The sequence below is a fragment of the Capricornis sumatraensis genome, chromosome 4 (genome assembly GCF_032405125.1).
Source record: "Capricornis sumatraensis isolate serow.1 chromosome 4, serow.2, whole genome shotgun sequence".
Classification (NCBI taxonomy): Eukaryota; Metazoa; Chordata; class Mammalia; order Artiodactyla; family Bovidae; genus Capricornis; species Capricornis sumatraensis.
This window is the reverse complement of record NC_091072.1, coordinates 151,536,639-151,558,424: the sequence shown is the minus strand read 5'-3', so window position 1 is coordinate 151,558,424 and position 21,786 is coordinate 151,536,639. Positions and strand designations below refer to the sequence as shown.

The following is a 21,786-nucleotide window of genomic DNA, read 5'->3' as shown; positions in this document are numbered from 1 at the left end:
GAGTCGTAGCAAGTCTCAGGTGGTCCAGTCACCACCAGAGTCCAGATGGGGAGAGTCAGCAAAGGAGCCCCTGAGGTCCTTAAGAGCAAAGAGAGAAGGACCAGGGGTACTCTGGCCACAGACACCAGCCACCAAGGCTGTTCAGCAGGAGCCAGGAGCAGACCTAGTCAGGCTCTGCCTAGCAGCTCCAGAGTAGAAACTAGCAGAGATGGACAGGCCATCACCCCTCTGCCAACAAGCATACAGAAACCACACCCCTCTCCTGTGGGGCACAGGAGTGGAAACCGGAAAGACTGTCCATTCTCTTTTTTAAAATATTATTTATTTACGTGGCTGTGCCACGTCTCAATTGTGGCATGCAGACTCAGTTGCAGCAGGTGGGATCTAGGTCCCTGACCAGGGATCGAACCTGAGCCCTTTGCGTTGGGAACACAGAGTCTTAGCTAGTGGACCACGAAGGAAGTCCCAAGACTGTGTATTCTATTTCAGCTGGACCGTTTGCTATTTAAATTAATGCAATTGTGTCTGTTAGATTAGGTGGAAATACAGCCCTCATCCCATGGTCCACCCTCCCTCTCAGCACCTGTGCAGCAGGAAGGGGACTTATAAACACATTGTATCACTTCATACAAGCAGAGAAATTGCCCTTTTACTGCTGTGTTTGAGGGTAGTGGGAGTACACTTGTGACTCTGCCCTTCTTCCCCCACCATTAAACTGGGTTATACACTTCACGCGGCCTCTCACACCCACACAGGCACAAGCTGGTGTCTAAAACCAGCTTTGGGAACAAACCAGAGGCGTTTCTGGCTCTAAGGTAAACAAGAGGAAGAAAATCTTTCCAAAAAAAGATGCATTCCTGGTAGCTTTATTTTAAAAACAGGGGAAATGCAACTCCTTGCATAAACAGAATTTAAAAGTACAACTTCTTCCTCCTCTCTTTCTAGCTAATCAAGGGAGAAAATGACAACCGAACTGTCAATACAAATGTATTGTTCACACACTTAGTAGAGTAAGGCTTATGCTTTGGGACTATTAGGTAAACGACAATTTTTTTAACTCGTAGGGGCAGAGGAAACTAAGGAAAGCGGAAATCCCTGAGCCTTAATCTTGGAAATAAGCTGGAGGCTCCCCGGCCTTGGTGACTGGGGACCATATTTGGCTCCACCAGCAGGAAGCCAGATGGTGTCTTCAGGCTGTTTCTCAATTTCCGGGATAAACCCACAGGATTTCTCTGCCAGGAGTAACACTCTTGCTAAAAGCAGGATGGGTGACCTCAGATAGCTCCTCTGGGGCATTGGAGCCACTGCGGTCAACGGTGGTGTCGCCACCGACTCAAAAGGCCACCTGTCAACGTGCCACATGCCACTGCCAGGAGCATACACACACACACACACACAGGTGTATGCACATGTATACTCCCCAGGGGCCGAGGCCAGCACAGCATCCCACATCAGACGGGCAGACAGCATGTCTGTCCCGCCACTGGGAAGTCTCTCCCACCCAGAGGAAACGGCAGAGACCAGACGGCAGGGCCTGGAGCCCACGCAGTCTGACCAGCGCCCGGCAGCTGAGAGGAGCAGGATGGAACCAGAAAGAGGGATCGTCGACCCTCAGGTAAGTCCTCCTGGGACAGAGGGGAGAGGCGCCGGGGGCAGAGGGGGATGCTGGGGAGCAAGGATGAACATTCTGGTACTGGATACTCTCTCCTTGCGCTGGTTTATCCCTTTTCTCCCCATCTCCCTGCCAGACTCTCCGCTGGTTCTGAAATGTGTGAGAAAGGGACTGTTTGAGTCCCTCTTGGCTCCGCTTCCTTGTGTCAGTCAGTTAATTATGCTGCTTTTACCAGAAGACGATTGCACATCCCTCCCGGCGCTTTGCCCCAAACCCCACAGCTTCTGTGAGGGCTGCGGGCAGTTCCACTCCGGAGAAGAGGAAAGAGGAGTTTGGGTTTAGGGAGGGGGCAGCTGGCCAGCTCTGCATAGCACAGGTTGGAAGAAACTGGAGCTGTTCCCCCATCTCCAGATAAAGCTCTCAGGTGTGGGACAGAGCGTCTCCTTCCAACAGTGCAAGATCAGGAGAAGGTGGATACCTGAGTCCCTTCCCAGGGGGATGGGCGTGGGAGGCGTCATCAAGTCCAGTCCAGCGCCACGCAAGGAGGCAGAGGGGATCCCGATGAGGAGGGTCAGGTCACTAGGACTTGTACTTTCTGACTCTGTCTACTGAACAGAGTCGGACCATAGAGGTTGGATGAGGACTTCTCAGAGTCCAACAACTGAAGGATGGAGGAGTTTGGAGATCAGGAATTTGTGATCATGGGATCTGTTCTTTGAGCAAAATCTTAAGCAGCACCCCAGTACGTGCTTCACATTGAAGCAGAGCTGTAGTGTGTGTCGGGCTGGGTTGGGGGGCCTCCGCCTTGGTTCCTCCACTCCTGGGACAAAACCGGGGAGGTCCTAGAATTGCCTGGAATACTGTGTCCAAACTGCTGATGCAGTTCAGCATCTCATCTCAGTGTCTTCTTCCTTGTCATCCATCCAGATGTGGCCCCATCTCGGGGGGGCTGCTCCCTCCAACAGTAAGGCTCTTGCCCTTGACTGGTTCCCTAACACATTCAGGTCTCAGCTCAAATGTCACTGTGTTGGGGAGACCTTCCCTCCTCCCTCTCAGGACGAACCTCCCCTGATTTGTCCTTGCGTGTGCGTGTTTAGTCGCTCAGTTGTATCTGACTCTTTGTGACCCCGTAGACTACAGCCTGGAAGGCTCCTCTGTCCATGGGATTCTCCAGGCAGAATACTGGAGTGGTTGCCATTCCCTTCTCCAGGGGATCTTCTAGACGCAGGGATTGAACCTGGGTCTCCTTGCATTGCAGGCAGATTCTTTACCATCTAAGCCACCGGGGAAGCAGTTACACTGCCTGTTTATGGCTTATTCAACCTAATCACTCTCACTAGGATGTGAAATCCAGGCCAGCAGGACCTCCTGTTTATTCACTGCTGGATCCCTAGTGCCCAGGGCTGTACTGGGTACACAGCCTGTGCTCAGAAAATACCTGTTAAATAGTCTACGGCCATACAACTCTGAACACGCCCAATCTCATTTGATCTCAGAAGCTAAGCAGGGTCGGGTCTGGTTAGTACTTGGAGGAGAAAATACCTGTTAAATGAACCATGAGTTAGAGGGGATCAACTCTAAGGTCATAAAAGACTCAGGGCTCCAACCCAGGTCTCTGACCCAGGGGTGTACCCTCTTTGTACTTCATGTGGTTCTTGCCTCCACTGGCTCCTAAGTAGCTGAGGAAGCAGTATTGCTCATTTTCAGTCTCTGAAGAATGAATTTCTTATGTGCAACTGGGCTAAGCTATCCTAAATTACAGGCTAAGGACTCCGCACTTGGGAGAGAGGTTCAGAAAGAAGGAGGCAGATAGGGCTACGGGGGAGGCAGGGTCAGCCAGACCCTGACAAATGTCTCCACCTCTTGCAGGTGGTTGACACAAGGGTGCCCTTCTCTCCCTCTCTTAATACACTCTTTTATTCTGGAATCTTAGTCACACTTCCCTTTGGTCATCTTTGTTTATTTGGTTGGTCAGAAAGCTATCCATTAGTTTCCACAAATTCCTGACCGGCTTCTGGGTCACATTAAGTCTTGGATCTTTTAGGAAGGTGCAGTCATCTGAGGTGGCAGGCAGTGGTTAAGGACAGGTGGGGCCTCTGTCAACTGGTGGCAGGATTCCACCCTTTCCTCCCGTGCGGATACTGCATGGAATCTAGAGGAGCAATGTGTGTAAAGACCACGGCATGCCATGTACTGAGTAAGCAGTTCTTTCTCTGAGGATGGTCTTCCAGGGGTAGTTAAGCTCTGTTGACTGTAGATCAGCACCTTATTCATTCATCCAACTTGTGTCTTCTGATCAATGGCCATATACTGCACTCCATGTTTTCAAGGTATGGACAATTCCTCTTATTTCATGAGGTCAGTATAGTGGGTTCAATTTCTCCATGAGCTAAATGTTGCTCCAAGACTAATTCTTAAATGTGTAGATGTGTTACTTATTCCAAGAAGGACAGATAGAATGTGAATGACTTACTGTTTTCCAGCCTGATCACGCCAGTCCAAATTATGACGACACAGTATTTAAACCAGGGTGACTTTTTTTTTTTTTTACCATTTTATTTACTTTTTATTTTTAAAATATTTATTTACATATTTATTTGGCTGCATCGGGTCTTAGTTGTGGCGCGTGGGATCTTTCATTGCAGCACGTGGACTTTAGTAGTTGTGGTGTGTGGTGTTAGTTGCCCCGTAGCATATGGGATCTTAGTTCCCCAACCAGGTATTGAACCTGCGTTCAAGGTGGATTCTTAACCTTTGGACTACCAGGGAAGTTCCAGGGAAGCTTTTTTTTCATATTTATTTATTATTTTTTTCTTAACATTTATTTTTGGCCGTGCTGGATGTGGGCTGCACGCTGCTGCACATGGGCTTTCTTGAGTTGCGGTGAGCAGGGGCTACTCTCTAGCTGCAGTGTTTGGGCTTCTCATTGTGGTGGCTTCTCTTGTTGCGGAGCACGGGCTAGAGCGTGCAGGCTCAGTAGTTGTGGCGCATGGGCTGAGCTGCTCTGAGGCTTCCTGGACCAGGGATCAAGTCGGTATCCCTTGCATCAGAAGGTGGATTCTTAACCACTGCACCACAAGGGAAGCCCCAGGGCAACTTCCTTGACCATATAAATGTTGCTCTCCCCTTTATAATCCTGACCTTAGAGGCTTCACTTATGTTAAGCACCTAGATTATGTTAAGCACCCTTATTGACCAATATCCCATCACCAAAACAAACCACACCAAAGGAAGGAAAATATTTATTGAGCTTCAACACTCAAATAAAGCACCAAAGAAACCATGATACCTGACTTCAGAAAGCTTATGATTAAGTGAAGGAAATACACACAGTCAACTATAATATAAAGCAACTGTTTAGTTAAAACAGTTGTTTCCCCAAGATGTGGTCCAATTACCACCAGCTGGTAGTAAAAGTATTAGCAATGGCTGACAATTTTCTTTTGTCATGGTTTTCGTTACAGTTTTAGTGTGTGTTACAGAGTATCAACTAATCCAGCAAACCTGTGATTTCAAAATGTTTACTGCTTAAGATGAGGCTAAAGCAAGTAGCATGATAACCTTTAAGGCAGACCTTGCGACTGATGTAGGCACACCCTGAATGTTTCAGTCATCGTCTTAACTGTTGAGAAGTGTGATGGCTCGGGTGATATGAATCAGGGGGTGTGTGACTGTGTATTGCTGGTTTCTTTTCGCTAAAACTTGAAATCTTGAATAAAGTACAGCTGAAGTTTGGGAAATGCTGATTTAAAAATCATGAATTTAAGCGTCTGCAATCAGCAATGCAGGTGCTTTCGGAGGCCGGGATCGTGAGCCTGAGATGGCTGCAGTGGGCCAGCTGTGAGGGAAAGGGTGACTGGGTCCTCAAGGCAGACTGCCCCTACCCAGGCATCACAGGAACTGCCCTCTCCCAGGCTCTGGACTTGACTCGTTTTCCATCTTCCCCGGCTCCCAGAGTCTGGATGCATGAATGACTGAAGACCAGCTCTTTCTTCCCTTTTTACCAGTGATACGTCCCCACCCAGAGTGTGGAGACCAAGATGCTCTCCCTTCTCCTTCCCAAACTGAGCTCTTCTCCAGCTTGCACATTCCCCTAAATGGATTCAGTCCTCAGCCCCCTTTTTTCCACCTGTGCTGGCGGTGGAAGGAGACAGGAGGATGATAGGAGACAGCCTCCTAACGTGAAAGTTGCTCAGTCGTGTCCAACTCTTTGTGACCCCATGGACTATACAGTCCATGGAGTTCTCCAGGCCAGAATACTGGAGCAGGTAGCCTTTCCCTTCTCCAGGGGATCTTCCCAACCCAGGGATTGAACCCAGGTCACCTGCCTTGTGGGCAGATTTTTACCAGCTGAGCCACAAAGGAAGCCCAAAATAAAATTTGACACTTCTATTAATAGATATCATGGATGTTGAGGTTCGACAGAAAACAACAAAATTCTGTAAAGCAATTATCCTTCAGTTAAAAAATAAATAAATTTTAAAAAATAGATATCATGGAATTTTTTTTTCAGTGTTTGGGAAGAATATTTTAACAAATACCAGCCTGAATGTGAGAGGGGTTTAGAGGGGAATGGATACGTGTATATGTAAGGCTAAGTCCCTTTTCTGTCCACCTGAAACTATCACAACATTGTTAATCAGCTATTCTCCAGTATGGGACTTCTCAGGTGGCACTTAAGTGATAAAGAACCCGCTTGCCAATGCAGGAGATGCAGGAGACATGGGTTCAGTCCCTGGGCGGGGAAGATCCCCTGGCGGAGGGCATGGCCACCCACTCCAGCATTCTGGCCTGGAGAATCCCATGGACGGAGGAGTCTGGTGGGCTACAGTCCAAAGAGTCACAAAGAGTCGGACACAAATAAAGTGACTTAACACGCATGCACTCCAATATAAAATAAAAAGTTTAAAGGAAGAATAGCAAAATGCTAACTATATTTTAAGTCAAAAAATTAATTTATAGAGAATGTTTATATAGAACTACATAAACATTTATCCCAATTACCTTAAAAAAATCATATAGGATAAATATGTACAGGAAAACTATTCACAAGAAATATATCAAAATGTTAATACTGGCTACTTCTGGCTTATAAATACTTATTTTCTTCTCTTGCTTTTATTTTTACTTTTTATTTCCTTTACACATTTTCTTCTAACCCATATATTATATTTAGAGTAGGAAAAAAACCCTACAAGTTAAAAAAGAAAAATAAGAGAAGTAGCTGTGCCTACATGCAAATGAGATTTGTGAACATGAGCCACAGCAGACACATACATACATGTATAGTTATTTCCCATCTCTGACTACCATGGAAATAAACAGCTGACTAATCTGTATTAGTTGGTTTCTCCTTTGAAGTGGTTGTTCCACTTTTTAAAATTTTTACGTAGTATTAATATCTCAACTCTAGCTTTTCACATCTGAGAATGTTCTGAGAACAGACTTCAGAAATGTGAGGTCCAGGGACAGGCCTGCAGGCAGCTCCTTCAGAGGGACACTGTCAGACATAAACGGGGGGTGGGGGTGGCTGCATCCCTGATGGAGTTACATCTCACACCTGACGACCCCAGCAACACGTTCTGCTATCATCCACAGAAGAAAGCAAAAATCACTGTATTACATAGAGAGATACAGAGGTGATAGCTAGACGGACAGACAGATGACAGAAAGATCTGGGATGTCTTCTTGGAGGGGGCAGTCACTGGGTGGACTCGGAAGCATGAACAGGACTGAGCAGCAGAGAACATTCTAGCTCTGAGAATGGTGTGAACAAAGGCAGGACATCATGGGGCATCTTTGAGGAAGGACAAGTAGCCCAGTTTGTCTAGACTACATGGTGAATGGAAAAAAGATAGTGAGAAATAAGATTATAAAGGTAGGCTGGAACCAGACCATGATGGACCTTCAAGGCCATGTCACCCTCCTCTGTGGTAAAATGACCAGTGCCTCTGGTGACGGATGATGTTCTGAGCTCTGCAGAAGCACCTGGGCTTTCAGATGGAGGCCCTGGAGAGGGGTTGGCCAGAATGAAGAATGTGGCCATGCCTCCTAAGACCTAACTTCCTCCCAGAGCTGAGTTTTAAATAGCTGCTTGCATTGAAATAGGGCAGACCTAGCAGACCCAACAGAATGAAGGCCTTGTTTATAGAGGAAAAAACTGAGGTCCAGAGACACATGATATTCAGCTGGACCTTAGAATCCTCATGCACACGATCTGTCCACATCAGCCACCACACTGAGCCAAGTATCCAATGGACAGCAGACAACGCTTCAGTAAATATGTCTGCTGACTAACCACATACTCAATTTGCAGGCACAGTGAAAAGGTCCTTCAAATACACCAACCAAATAATCCTCCCACCCACCTCCCACCCACCCATTGACCATGACTCCGCCTTTAATAGGGGACAAGCTGAAGCTCAGGGATGCCAAGGCATCAGGGCAGGAGGGTGGCAGGGCCAGGGCTCAAACCCAGGTTTTCTTTCTGCCCTGCTCTGGCTCGGTGGTTTTCAGATGTGGTCCTGGGGCAGCCGCCTCCGGTCACTTGGCAGCTTGTTAGAAATGCAAATTCTCAGTGCCCCCTCCAGACCGGCTGGTCAAAGCTATGGTTTTTCTCACATGTATGGATGTGAGAGCTGGACCATAGAGAAGGCTGAGCTCCTTCGAACTGTGGTGCTGGAGAAGACTCTTGAGAGTCTCTTGGACTGCAAGGAGATCAAATCAGTCAATCCTAAAGGAAATCAACCCTGAATATACATTGGAAGGACTGATGCTGAAGCTGAAGCTCCAAAACTTTGGCCACCTGATGCAAACAATTGACTCTGGAAAAGATCCTGATGCTGGGAAAGAGTGAAGGCAGGAGAAGAGGGCAACAGAGGACAAGATGGTTGGATGGCATCACCAACTTAACGGACATGAGTTTGAGCAAACTCCGGGAGATAGTGGAGGACAGAGGAGCCTGGCCTGCTGCAGTTCCAGAGGGTCACAAAGAGTAGGGACAAGACTAAGTGACTGAACATCTCCCTATTTACAAGCTCAGAAGCCCTGGACATGAGGCCCAGCAATCTGTATCCTAGTACATTCCTTGGTGATTCTGATGGATGTTAAGTTTCAGAGCCACTGCTTTCAGACATGGCTGATTGATGTTGGGGCACGGAGGGGTGGGGGTCGTGTGGGGAGATGGCGTAGAGGCTCCAAGGCTGGCCTCCTTTCCCCGAGGTACTCCTAGATCCATGAGCCCAGGGGAAGCACACACACCTGACCTGCAGGAAGCAGCCCGCCCAGGACCCGGAAAGGATGGGGGCAAGGCCAGAGCCCAGGCTGGAGCGGATGCCAGGGAGGGGCGCTGTCAGTCACCTTCTGAACCTTCTGAGAGCACAAAGGCCTCCCCCGAGTCCAACCTTCTTGTTTTGAGGCGGATACCACTGCACTGTCACCGCTGCTGCCTGCCTGCCACACACCTGGGGCACTAACACCCACTCTGATGAGAGACGCATCAGGGTACTGCAGCCTGGGAGAGAGGTGTCAGGCAGGCCCACCACCCTGGGGAGATTAAGCATGATGAGTACACTGTGAAGATGGATGTCTCTCTTCTGTCACCCAGCCCTGCCTCTCACACCAGGAGGGCAACTCCGGGCAAGAGTGGGGACTTCCCCCTGGGCGCTCCACACGGCCCTGAGCAGGGGGCACATGCTTTCTCTTGGGGTGGGGAAAAAAAAGCCCAGGGTCTTGGAGACAGGAGGAGGAAGGGCAGCCAGATGAGGTCATGCAACGTGGAATATCTCTGCAGAAGGGCTGCAGTGTCCCGGACAGCCAGCCTCAGAGCTGGGAGCTTGCCAGGCCCCACGCCAGGAAAATGGAAAACCTGTGGGCCTGGCCGAGGTGAACTCCCTGTTTCCACAGCCCCCATCCAGGAACCGGCGGAGTTCCCCGCCCCAGGTGCAGGGTCAGGCTTCGGTCTTTGTTCTGCGTGCTTGCCTGGGCACCAAATCCAGGGACCTGAAGACTGCCTGGACACAGGTTCTCAGTCCTCCTCTGCACGCAACTAGCTAGTCTCATTCACACAACTGGGAACTTTCTCCTTCAGCTGCAGTTTCCTAGAAATGTGGCCGCCCTGTGTTATGATTCAGACAGGGCTCAGTCCCTAGGGGTGCCAGGGCAGGGCGGGGCTGGCAGCGCTGGACCTTCAGGCCACGCCCTGTCTCTGTCTCTCTAGTTTTCACAGAAATCCACACAATTGAATGCTCATCCACACCCCTTGCTGTGAACGGTTTTCAACAGGGTGAGGGCTGGGAGTGGGGAACAGAGATCTTGCTAAACCCATGATCGCTCTGTTGCCACAACAGTCTCTGTGAACCGGATTCTGGCAGCAGCTCCAGGCAATCACTGGCCAGACAGCCAGTGCCCTCCCAGTCCCCTGGGTCTCCAGGAGCTATGGGGCTCAAGGAGCAGAAGCTTTGGACTCTGTGAAAGCTGAGCTTTCTCCTCTCCAGAATCTGGCAGTTAGTGGGGGCAGCTTGAAGAGGAGGCGGGGGTTGCGGGGTGGGAAGGAGAGCAGAGGGTGGACAAGCTTCAGTTCAATAGTGTCCACTGGTGTCCCCAGACTCCAGGAGTCCAGGATTGCCCGTGCTGTCCCCACAGGCATTTCACAGTAATAGCAGCCTGCAGGAGACCAGCCTTGTGAGGGACAGAGGGAAAGAGAGGCCGAGGGATAGAGACAGGGCAGGGGGAGCCCTGTTGCTGCCTTTTCCATCCTCCACAGGGGGGACCTGCAGTATTTTTCCTCCTCCTGTAAGGAGTCAGCACCCTCCCCCGCCACCCCAATGTGACCTACTTATCTACTCCCTTTACAGGGAGGGACCCTGGACAGCATCCCAGTCCAGGGCAGGGCTGTCTGAGCCTCAAAAAGACGAGTTCTCTAATAAGGGAAACCCAGACGCTGTAAGGGGGCTTCCCTGGTGGCTCAAATGGTAACGAATCTGTCTGCAATGTGGGAGACGTGGGTTCAGTCCCTGGGTCGGAAAGATCCCCTGGAGAAGGGAATGGCAATCCACTCCAGTATTCTTGCCTGGGAAATACCATGGATAGAGGAGCCTGGAGGGCTACAGTGCACAGGGTCACAAAAGAGTTGGACACGACTGAGCGATGAATACTAGACCTGTAAGGTGGTAGGGAGATTAGGCAAGGCTGGTAAGAAGGAGGATGGAGGCTGGTGGCTCCCAAGGACAGTGCTCATCTGTGGCTGCTGGCCATCAGGCCCAAGTCATAGCGACCTGAGTCAGGACAACAGCGACCCAGCAAGGAATCTGAGGCTCAAAGAAGCTAAATCATTTATGCAAAGTCACACAGCCAGGAGCAGAGCTGAGGTTCACGTTCCTGACTATCCGCTCCAGACATGTGCTCTCAAATCCCACCCCAACCCCCACCAGAATATCACTGGCCTTAATGAGAAAGGGTTTGGCAAAACCCATGTCCCCAAATCTTCAGTAAATTTAGAATGCTGAGTCAGATTGGGGCTGGAGGAATCAAAGACTAATTGGCTTGTATAATGCTGTGGCTTTATCCTCTTGCCTTCTGGAGGCTGTAAGCAGCTATCTGCTCTCAAGCCGCCGGGCCTCCAGCCTGGCCCCCCTCCAGCCCTTTCTTCTCACTGCAGCCACAGAGAACTGTCCTGCTTCTAGCAGGTTCCCGGCTGCCCTCAGGATCTCATCCAGACCCAGTGAGGCCAGGGCCCGACCTATCCTCAGTAGGTCCTAGGCCAGGGGGAGGCAGCCCTATCCTGTTTTTTTTTTATCAAATGTACCAAAATACACCCATACCATTCACTAAATACAAATGCTTTCATGTAAAAAATTTTCTGAAAGGCTTTTTAATCATTTGAACCTTGAAAAATCAATTTAAATACTTGGTTTTCAGGCACAGGTGCTAATACATTTTTTTCAAGTCTCAAATATTTGGGGTATTTGGAAAGTGCATAAGTACTATGTGTACATGTTGGTCACCTCTGACTCTGCAACTCCAAGGACTGTAACCCACCAGGCTCCTCCGTCCATGGGCTTCTCCAGGCAAGAACACTGGAGTGGGTTGCCATTCCCTTCTCGAGGGGATCTTCCTGACCCAGAGATCAAACCCTCATCTCCTTTGGCTCCTACATCGGCAGGCTAGTATTGTGCACATGGTGCCTAAGGGGTGAAGGAGCAATCTGTGCAGCGCTGGGGCCACCCCCCACCCCCAACCCCCACACACCAGGCCTTTGTAAAGACTGTTTCCTCTGCTTTTGCTTTTTCCTTCTATAACTGTAAATGCTCACACCATTGTCCCCTTCCACACTGCTCTGTAGTTTATTTATTTTGACCCAAGTTCACAGATACTTAACCTCTCAGTTTCCTTGTGTGTAAAACAGGAATTATAGTGACAACCACTTCGTGGGGCTTTTAAGAGGACAAGTTCATACGTAAAATGAGATTCATGAACCATCACCTAGAAGCATGTCAGAAATCTCAGGCTCCACCCCGACGGACTGAATCAGAACAAGATCCCCCTGAGATTCAAATGCCGTTTCAGTATGTGGAGCCCTGTGCTAAAGCACTGACCACAATGCCTGTTACATGATAAAAACTCAGTGACAACTGTGTTGATCACTATCATCATGACTACTAAAGGTCAAGCTTTTACAGTTGTCTCCAGTTTCCCTGTTTGACTTACTTTTCAAACTCTAGTTCAGTGGTTCTCAAATGGAGTTCCTGGGGAACACTGGCCTCCCTGGTGCATCCCAGCTGAACGCTGAGGCTGTCATCAAGAGGTGCTTCCTGCTCTCAGGCAGCTTCCTTCCATCTGCAGGAGACACAAGCATAGAGGCAGCTGCAGCAGGGCAGCCGCCCGGGTGAAAAGGGCTGCCAAGGTGCTCCAGGAGGCAGTTGATCCAGGCGTGGGCTGGTGGGGGTTGGGGGAAGAGTCAAGGAAAGCACTATTTAATCTAAGAGCTGAAAGATGAGCTAGTAACTCAGGATTCTCCCCAAAAGTGGCAATGTGGTCCACACTTAAACAGTGAACTGACTGCTCCCACAGTGTGAGAGGGGCTTTAAAGACTCTTAACTTTGTTCCAAGGAGCAAAGCCCGTGTGTGTGTGTGTGTGTGTGTGTGTGTGTGTGTGTATGTGCACACACACGTGCGCTCAGTCATGTCCAGCTCTTTTCCAACTCCATGGACTATAGCCCATCAGATTCCTCTGTCCATTAGACTTTCCAAGCAAGAATACTGGAGTGGGTTGTCTTTTCCTTCTCCAGGGGATCTTCCCAACCCAGAGATCAAAGACGCATCTCCCGCTTGGCAGGTGGATTCTTTACCACTGCTCCACCTCAGAAGCGGGTGAGACATACCATGTGATCTAGACCCACTGGCTTTGCAGTTTCCTCCCTCCCGCAAACGAAGGAGCCCTGAGGGTTTGAGTCTGAACCCTCTACGTAGTGTGCCAGTATGGAGCCCAGTTACTTAGAATTAATTCTGGCTTCTTTGTAAACCAACCCTCAATAGTAGCAGAACTGTTGTTCTGGGCACCTGGGGTTCCTCAACTGCAGGACAAAAACAATGATCCGCCCCTACAGGATACCTGTAGGGATAAAGTGGGAGGTCCCCTCCCAGGCCACACAGCAAGACAGAGGCAAGTCTGTCTTGAGCAGCCGAGTTCGGCTCTTAAGTAGCAGCATCTGGGCCCGCGCGGGCTGGACTTCAGGGGTACAAGCATTTCTTCCGAAGTCCACTTGCAAAGACCACCCCACCCCCACCCCAGTCCAGGCTGCGAGGCTGAGAGGCTGCAACAGCCAGTCAGCGAGCAAGATGCGGGGCGGTCAGCCGGGGCCAGCGAGGGTCTCGGGTAGCTGGCTGGTTCTGGAGAGCAGAATGGGCGCTGCTTCCCGTGCCTGACAGTCCCTAACGGATGCTGAGGGCTCCAGAGCAGACTCGGCCCAGTGCGGACGCTGGCAGAGGCCCCGTGGAAAGAGGAATATTCGTTACACAGACCGGACCGCTTGCTTTACAAGCAATGCTCTACAGAGGGCTTTTCCCGCCCCACGCGCCACCAGAGGCCAGCGCGCAGGGCCAGATTGGCTGAGAGGAGTAGAGCCGCCGCCGATTGGCTGAGAGGAGGCCGGGCCGTCGTCGATTGGCTGCAAGGGGCCGGGCCGCCGCCGATTGGCTGAGAGGAGCCCGGGGGGCCGCTCTGCGGGCCCGGCAGCAAGACCACGAAGTCAGCTGACTCGGTAGGGCTTCGGGAGGAAGCCGCGGTGCGGCGCTGGGCGGGCGGTGGGTTTGGCCTTGAGCTTTTGTTACGTGGCTTTATCGCTTCCTTCCCCCGCTGAAGGCCGAGGCCAATCCTCACCCTTTTCTGGAGCAAAACACCCCCTCCCCACTCGGCGGCTCCAGCCCGATGGTAGAGGGCCTCTTCCCTTGGGGCTGGCGGACCCGCTGACCGTGGAACCGCCGGGGCTATTTCGGTTCCTTCTCCGCCCCGCGGCCTTGGCTTCCTGCTGAGTTTCCCTACGCTTCCCTTAGCTCACCAGTGACCACAGACGCCGCTTTCAGAGAACTTACTTTATGTCAAACAGACCATTTGCGTCTTGTTTGCGTCTTTTTTTTTTGGCCTGATTTTTTAGGGCAACGGTGCGGATATCCTTACCCATCCTCCATCCCCCCATTACAGGTGAGAAAACATGCAGTTCAGAGAACTTAATTTGCTGAATGTCACAGCTCGGAAGTGGTTCAGCTGGGGTTCACCTCCTTGGCTGGCTGGCTGGCTGCAGCACTGTGCACTTTCCCCTGCACTGCTCTCCCTCTGGGTAAGGCCAAGCCAGGACCCTGCTGAAGAATGGTTGTGGTCTGCCCGACTCTACCCTCGAGTCACACTGTCTTCAGAGACATTTGCGGGGGTGGGGTAGGGTGGGCAGGCTAGGAAATAACCTAGCTCTAGGGAATTGTTGAAAACGATTTCCCCTGGAGCCTGTTTTCTTCAGCGCAGGGATCTAATCAAAACGAGTGATCTGGAATTCTTTGCTGGCTTCTGTGAGGAGCATCCTGGCTTAAGGCACGTTCCTCCCCGCATCCTCATGCCCCTTCCTGCCCCCTGACCCAGCAGAGAAAGGTAAGGCCCCGCATGTGTCCAAGGCCTCTCCCGCTGAAGCTCATCTGCAAATCAGGCATAAAGGTCGGGAACCCAGGGAAGGAGAAACAGAGGCTTGGGCACAATCGCCCTCCAGTGCTCAGAGTGCCTGAGAAAGACAGCCAGGTCCTAGGTCCTCTTCGACTTGTCCCCTTGTAGTAGACACATCTTACATTCCCCTGGAGAAACCTCTTCCCAGTGGGAGGGCAGAATAGTGTGAGAAAGTAGCAGCTTTAAAAGTCAGATACACTGTACACCTGGAAGACAGGGTTTTTGTGTTTTGATGGGACATCTGTAAGGCCATGGCTGGTCTTTACTATTTAAAAATAGTACAAGCAAATCGCCAAGTAATTCCACCTTGTAAACATAACTATATAAGAGAGAAGCTAGACAAAGGGGATGCAAACAACTTATGCAGATCCCTTCTTAACTCTTGTCCAAGCTCCAGCCCTCCATCCAGCAGGGATGGGTGGGGGCATCTGCAACTTCAGAGCTACAGAGAGGGTGGGGCGGGAGGTGATTCTCCTTCTACCTGGAAGTAAAATGATCTGATCAGGGTGTTCAACAGCTAAAAATACCGTTAAAAGGCAAGGAGAAACAAACAAGTTATCAGGCACCTGAGATGAATTGATGGCTGTAGTTGAAGGCCCTGGAGCCAGAGAGGGGGAGGTCTGAGCCCATAGTGCTGGGGCTCCAGGAGTACTGTATTTAAATAAATTAAAAAACCACTTTAACTTTTCTCAGGCTGGAAGCTAATCCGTACCCTTTTGTAAAGCTTCAGTTTCCACGTTTGTAAAAGGACTTTAGATAAGATGGTTCCTAAGCTGCCACACATCTGGAGATTCCTGATTGTGCAGCGCCCAGATATTTTCATTAAATGATGCTCGCTTCCTCCATCTCAATAATGTATGAATCATCTGACTGACTGCTCAGCTTCCCTGCCTTATGAGATCACCCCTGCCTGTTCCAATGCATGTGGCTGCCAGAGAGCAAACATTCCACGTGTGAGCTGGGGCTACATGTCGTTGTGATGATAGATCTGGCAAATTTGAGGCATTTGAGTTTAACGTGAAACAGCACAAAATGCAGCCCCCTGGGGGCCTGGGCCTGGTGCAAAGCCCCCTGATTCACTTGTAGGTGGTGTTGGTTGTCATGCATCGGGGCTTAGAGGAGCCCAGAACCATCCACCTACCTACCTACCATCCTCAAAAAGTTGTCCAGTCTACCCTCCCCTCCCATCGGGTAGGGTTCATTACACCCATAATCATCAGCCTTGTCTGCTAAGCCGAGATTCTACTTAATAGAACCCTGGGTCTCTTCATTGCAGGAAGATTCTTTACTGTCTGAGCCGCCAGGGAAGCCCCTTTAGAATCCACAGTTGGGCCTAAAGTCGTCCTCAGGAGGCACTTGCTAGAGAATCTGTGTACACCACACACGCAAACACAATCAGGCTTCCCAGATAGCACTAGTGATGAAGAATCTGCCTGCCAACATTGGAGACGTAAGAGACTCGGGTTTGTTTCCTGGGTCAGGAAGATCCCCTGGAGAAGGGAACAGCAACCCACTCCAGTATTCTTGCTTGGGAAATCCCACGGATAGAGGAACCTGGCGGGGTCCATGGGGTCACAAAGAGTCGGATGCGACTTAGCAACTAAACAAACGCAATCGTGGTAGATGGTCATGTTCTCTCAGTAACCACCCACAAACAGTTTCCAGAAGGTAGCAGGAGCTCTTATAGGTACCTCACACCTTCAAATCCACAGATGAAGCCACAGGTTAGGGTGGGAAACAGGATTCTTCTTTGCAGTTAATTGTCACACACTATTCTGAGTGCCATCACTGAGCATATGAAAGAGAAGGAAGGGAAAGGGTGCGAAAGGGCCACACGTTTTAACATGTTCAGCACAGTGGTCAAGAAAGCAGGCTCTGGCTCTGGATGGCTTGGACTTGAATCCCGGGTCTTCCGTTTCCCTGCTGAGCTGTCTAACCTACGGCAAATTATTTAACTTCTCTGTGCCTCGGTTTCTTATAGGATTGTTATGGGAGTGAAATGAATTAATTCTGGTGAAACACTAAGAAATGCATGCCCCATGTAAGTGCTCTATGAGTGTGACCATTATCGTGACAAGTCCTCCAATAACTACCTTACACATGTCATTTCTTTAATTAACAACAATTTCTTTTGAAAAGGAAAATCCAGGAAATAACTGGGTTCTACACTAGTTACAACAATGTCTGTGACTGGGAGTGTATGTGAGAAAGGAAATAAACAGATATTTGGACCAGCCCTTGTTTCTTCTGTTAGTCCTTTCTATAATATATAAAGTGTTTCTTTTTTTACATTTATTTTTATTTTTGGCTGCACTGGGTCTTCGTGGTTGTGCAAAGGCTTTTCCCTAGTTGTGGCAAGTGGAGGGCTGCTCTAGTTGCAGGGCAGGGGCTTCTCCTTACCTACGGGGGCTTCTCCTGTTGCAGAGTACAGGCTCTAGGACACGTAGGCGCTTAGGTTTGGTCCTGGTGATGCAGAGGTTTAGTTGCCCCTCAGCATGTGGGATCCTCCCAGGCCAGGGATTGAACCGGTGTCCCCTGTACTGCAAGGCAGATTCTCAACCACTAGACCAACCACCAGGGGAGCCCCCATAAAGGGTTTCATACAATGCCTGGTTGCTTTTTTTTTTCTTCTGACATAATAATATGAATTGGAAATTTTTCCGTATCAGAATGTGTAGGACCATCTCATTCTTTTTAAGTGCTGCACAGTATTACACAATATGGATATACAATAGATTATTTATCCATTCTCATATATTTATTGGGCACCTACTATTTACTGTGTCCATACGGGATGTGAGAGGAAGCATAGGTGGCAGAGTCACACAGAGCATGTTCCCCAAGAAGCTTGTGATTTTGTGGGGGAACCCAGGACTTGAGTGAAATAATCAGAGACCAATACAAGAAGGCATGTCATAAAATATTCAACTGAATTTAAAATTTAAGTGTCCAGCCTAGTGATTTAATAGGAATAACAACAGATTATAACGATGCAGCTGAGGGCCTGCCTCCTGGAAGCCTTGGCTGGGAGGGACAGAGAGGAAATTTACCCATTAGTTCTTCCAGCCTCACTGAAAGATTACTCAGGGCAGGAAGGACACGCCTGGACTCCCTTACAAGCTGCAACACAGCAGCACTGGTGTCCCAGCTGGAGGTGGAATGCAGCAGGCCTGGTGGCTCCTGCAGCTCGCAGGCGTGGGCAGCCCTCTCCTGCCGATGTGCTTCCGGGGGCTGTCCTCCCCTCCACCTTCTGCTGGGGGCCCGTGCTGCTCTGCTTGAATCCCAGGGGGTGCAGACCCCTCCAGGCACAGCAGGTCTGTTCCAGGAGCCAGAACAAGAGGCCCTCCATCCTCTGTCTGGCCCTGCTTCCTGGGTCGTGAGAATAGCTGCCCCATAGGTCGGGTTGGGGACATTCTGTACGTAGGTACTCGGAAGCTTTTGCCAAGGTTGTATTCTTTTACCCCACCCCTGAGCCCAAGTCACTACCTAAATCAGTCACACTTGACTGCCTCAGAGAATTAGGGGGTGTCAAAGCCTACACTTGACATTCCTTCTGCAAGGCCCTACCAGCAGCCTTTTAATACCTTAGTGGTGGTAAATCTTTTAACCTCAGCCTTGACCACTTACGCTTCCACACATGCCTCTGTGTTGACAAAGTCAATAGTCTATGAACAGAGAAATATTTATCAGGCACTTACTATGGATTTAGCTCTGTACAAAGCCTGGGGTTAGGGGTGTTGGGGGAGGGAGAGTTACAGGGAAAGCGAGAGGTGGTCATGCCATAGGGGCTCAAAACCAGTGTGTAGAGAAGCACAACGCAGTAGATCCGCAAGCGACCAAAGTGGGTGGCGTGGACAGACTGCTGAGGGGGAGCGGAGAAGCCGCCCTGGCCGCGGGTGGAGGGCCTCTCGCCAGTCGCTTTTGACGGGAGCTCTATTCTCACCTCCCAAAGAATCCACGTCATGGGACTTCCCTGGTGGTCCAGTGGCTAAGACTCCGAGCTCCTAATGCAGGAGGCTGGGGCTTGATCCCCGGGCAGGGAACCAGATCTGCATGCCAGGAGGAAGATGTGGCACAGCCAGATAAATAGGTGAATATTAAAAAGAAAGAAAGAGTCCGTGGCAGTTCCTCCAGGGAGTGAGGTCAGTAAGACAGGATGGCCCAGTGTGGCAAACAGATCCACATTCTGCTCTCGGGGTCACAGACAGTCAGCATTTCCCCCTCATTTGAATGACTATCCCACTTTTTCCTCTTTTAATTTTCCAGTACAGGAAAGTGGAAAGACTTGGACAATAATATCATTAAACTCTTCACCTACATTCATCAACGCTGTCATAAGTACTTTATCTCCTTCCATAGATACACATTTCCTCCCTCAGTTGGAAGTAAGCTGCAGATACCATCCCTGAACACTTCACATAGATTGGCTTTCATACATACTCTCCTACACAGACCTAGTGTCACGTTCGTTCTAAAGAAATTCAATATTGATACACAGCTCATATTCATTTTTTCCTAATTGTCCACACAATGACCTCTATTTGTAAATTAAAATGTAGTCAAGGAAGGACTTCCCTGGTAGTCCAGTGGCTACAACTCTGGGCTCTCAATGTCACTGGCCTAGGTTGGATCCCTGGTCGGGTAACTATTAATAGATCCCACATGCTGCAACAAAGATCAGGCGCAGGCACATAAGTAAATATTATATATTATATATAATATAAAATCAAGGATTAGTCACTGCATTTGGGTGTCCTGTCTCTTACAACACCTCCCATCTGTAACAGGACCCAATTCCCTTTTGTTTCCCTTTTGTCATCTTGACATTTTTTAAGATTCTAGGTCAGTGACCCACGGGTTGGATTTGTCTGATGGTTTCCTCATGATAGAATTTATATTATTTTTCTTAAAATAGTGGTGGTTTAAACATCTGTACCACAAAATTTACCATTTTAACCATGCTGAAGTGTCAATTCAGTGGCATTAAATACATTCATAACAGGGCACAGCCATCACCACTCTGTTTCCAGAATGCTTTCATCATCTCAAACAGAAATTCCATACCCATTCAACACTAACTCCTAGCTCCTGGCAACTGTCCTTCTACTTTCCGTCTCTATGACTTTACCTTTCCTAGGGTCTCTCACATAAGTAGAATCATGTGATGTTTGTCCTTTTGTGACTGACATTTCACTTAGCATAATGTTTTCAATGTTGCAGCATGAGTCAGAATTCCCTTCCTTTTTAACGCTGAGTAATATTCCATTGTATGTATGGACCACGTTTTGTTTGTCCATTCATCTGTTGACAGACAACTTGGGTAGCCTCCAACTTCTGGCTGTTGTGAACACTGTGGCTATGATCACTGGGACACAAGTATCTGTTGAGTCCCTGCTTTGAATCCTTTGGGGTTAGGATTGAAATTCCACCTGGGAGAGGAATTGCTGGATAGTATGTGACTCTGTTTATCTTCTGGAGGGACTGCCTGACTGTTACCCACAGCAACTGCATCATCTTATATTCTCACCAGCTTGTGATTCTCCTGAGGCTTGAGATTTCATGATTTCTCCACATCCTTGCCGGAGAAGGCAATGGCAGCCCACTCCAGTACTCTCGCCTGGAGAATCCCAGGGACAGGGGAGCCTGGCGGGCTTCCATCTATGGGGTCACACAGAGTCAGACACGACTGACGCGACTCAGCAGCAGCAGCAGCAGCCACATCCTTGCTCTTCTTTTGTATTTACTTTTTATAATAGTCATCCTAATGGGTAAGAGGTGGTATCTTTTTGGCATTTTGATCTGCAGTTCCTTAATGACTAATAATTTTGAATGTCTTTTTATGTGCTTATTGGCCATTTGTGTATCTTTTTTTGGAGAAATGCCTATTCAAGTCTTTGTCCAGTTTTGAATCGGGTTGTTTGTTTTTGTTTGTCCTTTAGTGCATAAAAGTTCTTAATTTTGATGGAGTTGAAATGATCTATTTTCTTTATTACCTATTTGTTTGTGTTTTTGGTATCATATCTTGGCAAGTATTGCCACATCCAATGTCACAAAGATTTCCTTCTGTGTTTTCTTCTAAGAGTTCTATAGTTTTAGCTCTTAAGTTTAGGTCTTTGATCCATTCAGAGTTAACTTGTGTGTGTGGTATAAGGAAAGTGTCCAGTTTCATTCTTTTATGTGTGAGAATATCCACTTTTTCCAGTTTGCTGAAAAGATTACCCTCTCCCTGTTGAATGGTCTCAGCACCTTTGTCAAAAATAAATTATTTCTGACTCTCTACTCCATTGGTCTATATGCTTGCTCTGTTCCATTTTAAGACATATATAGTTTCTTCCAATCTCCTTTAATACTTGTATCCACTCCCTCAAAGAGAAGGAGAGTAAGGAGGAACAGTCTTAACCTCAAAGGAATTTAATGTTAGGAGGCCCTGGATTTGAATGTCAGCATGAGTACAACATTCTCAAGGTGCCCAATTTTCTGATAAGCATCCAAATTGTCAGTGTTGAGCAAGCTGTTTATTCTATCTGAATCCATCCACTTACTATCTTGGGCACAAACATTCTCTACATTTTTTTTCCCTGTTACCAAACTTAGAGGACCCAAATATGCTTCGAGTTATGTTGTTTTGAAATTCCACACAACGGGGACGAGACTGGTGTTGTATGTGTGTTTAGCCTTTAACTCACAGAAGTAGAAGGATGACAATGAACCAACAGTTATTTACTTTGTGTGGAGCACTGTAACATTAAATCCATATTTGTGGTAGCGTACGGTGCAGTTGGAGAGGCTCAGTGTGTGTGTGTGTGTGTGTGTGTGTGTGTGTGTGTGTGTGTGTGTCTTGAAGAGTACTTGGAGATGGGAGAGATTAAAATGGAAATAGTTGGGAAAATCTCCAAAGGTGGGGACTTCAGCGGATTGGTAAAGGGGAAACGTAAATTAAGATTCGGGGTTAAGGGCTTCCCTGGTG

At 48.8% G+C, this 21,786-nt stretch overlaps 1 protein-coding gene across 1 annotated transcript in view; it reads left to right on the top strand.

Annotated features, from left to right (window-relative positions):
- Window positions 1-1,516: 1,516 nt before the first annotated feature.
- NINJ2 (ninjurin 2) overlaps window positions 1,517-21,786 on the top strand; it is a 70,917-nt gene continuing 50,647 nt past the window's right edge. Inside the window, exon 1 of the mRNA XM_068971971.1 lies at window positions 1,517-1,615. Within this exon, the coding sequence (XP_068828072.1) occupies window positions 1,583-1,615 (33 nt within the window). The 5' untranslated portion in view covers window positions 1,517-1,582. The remainder of the gene's footprint in view (window positions 1,616-21,786) is intronic.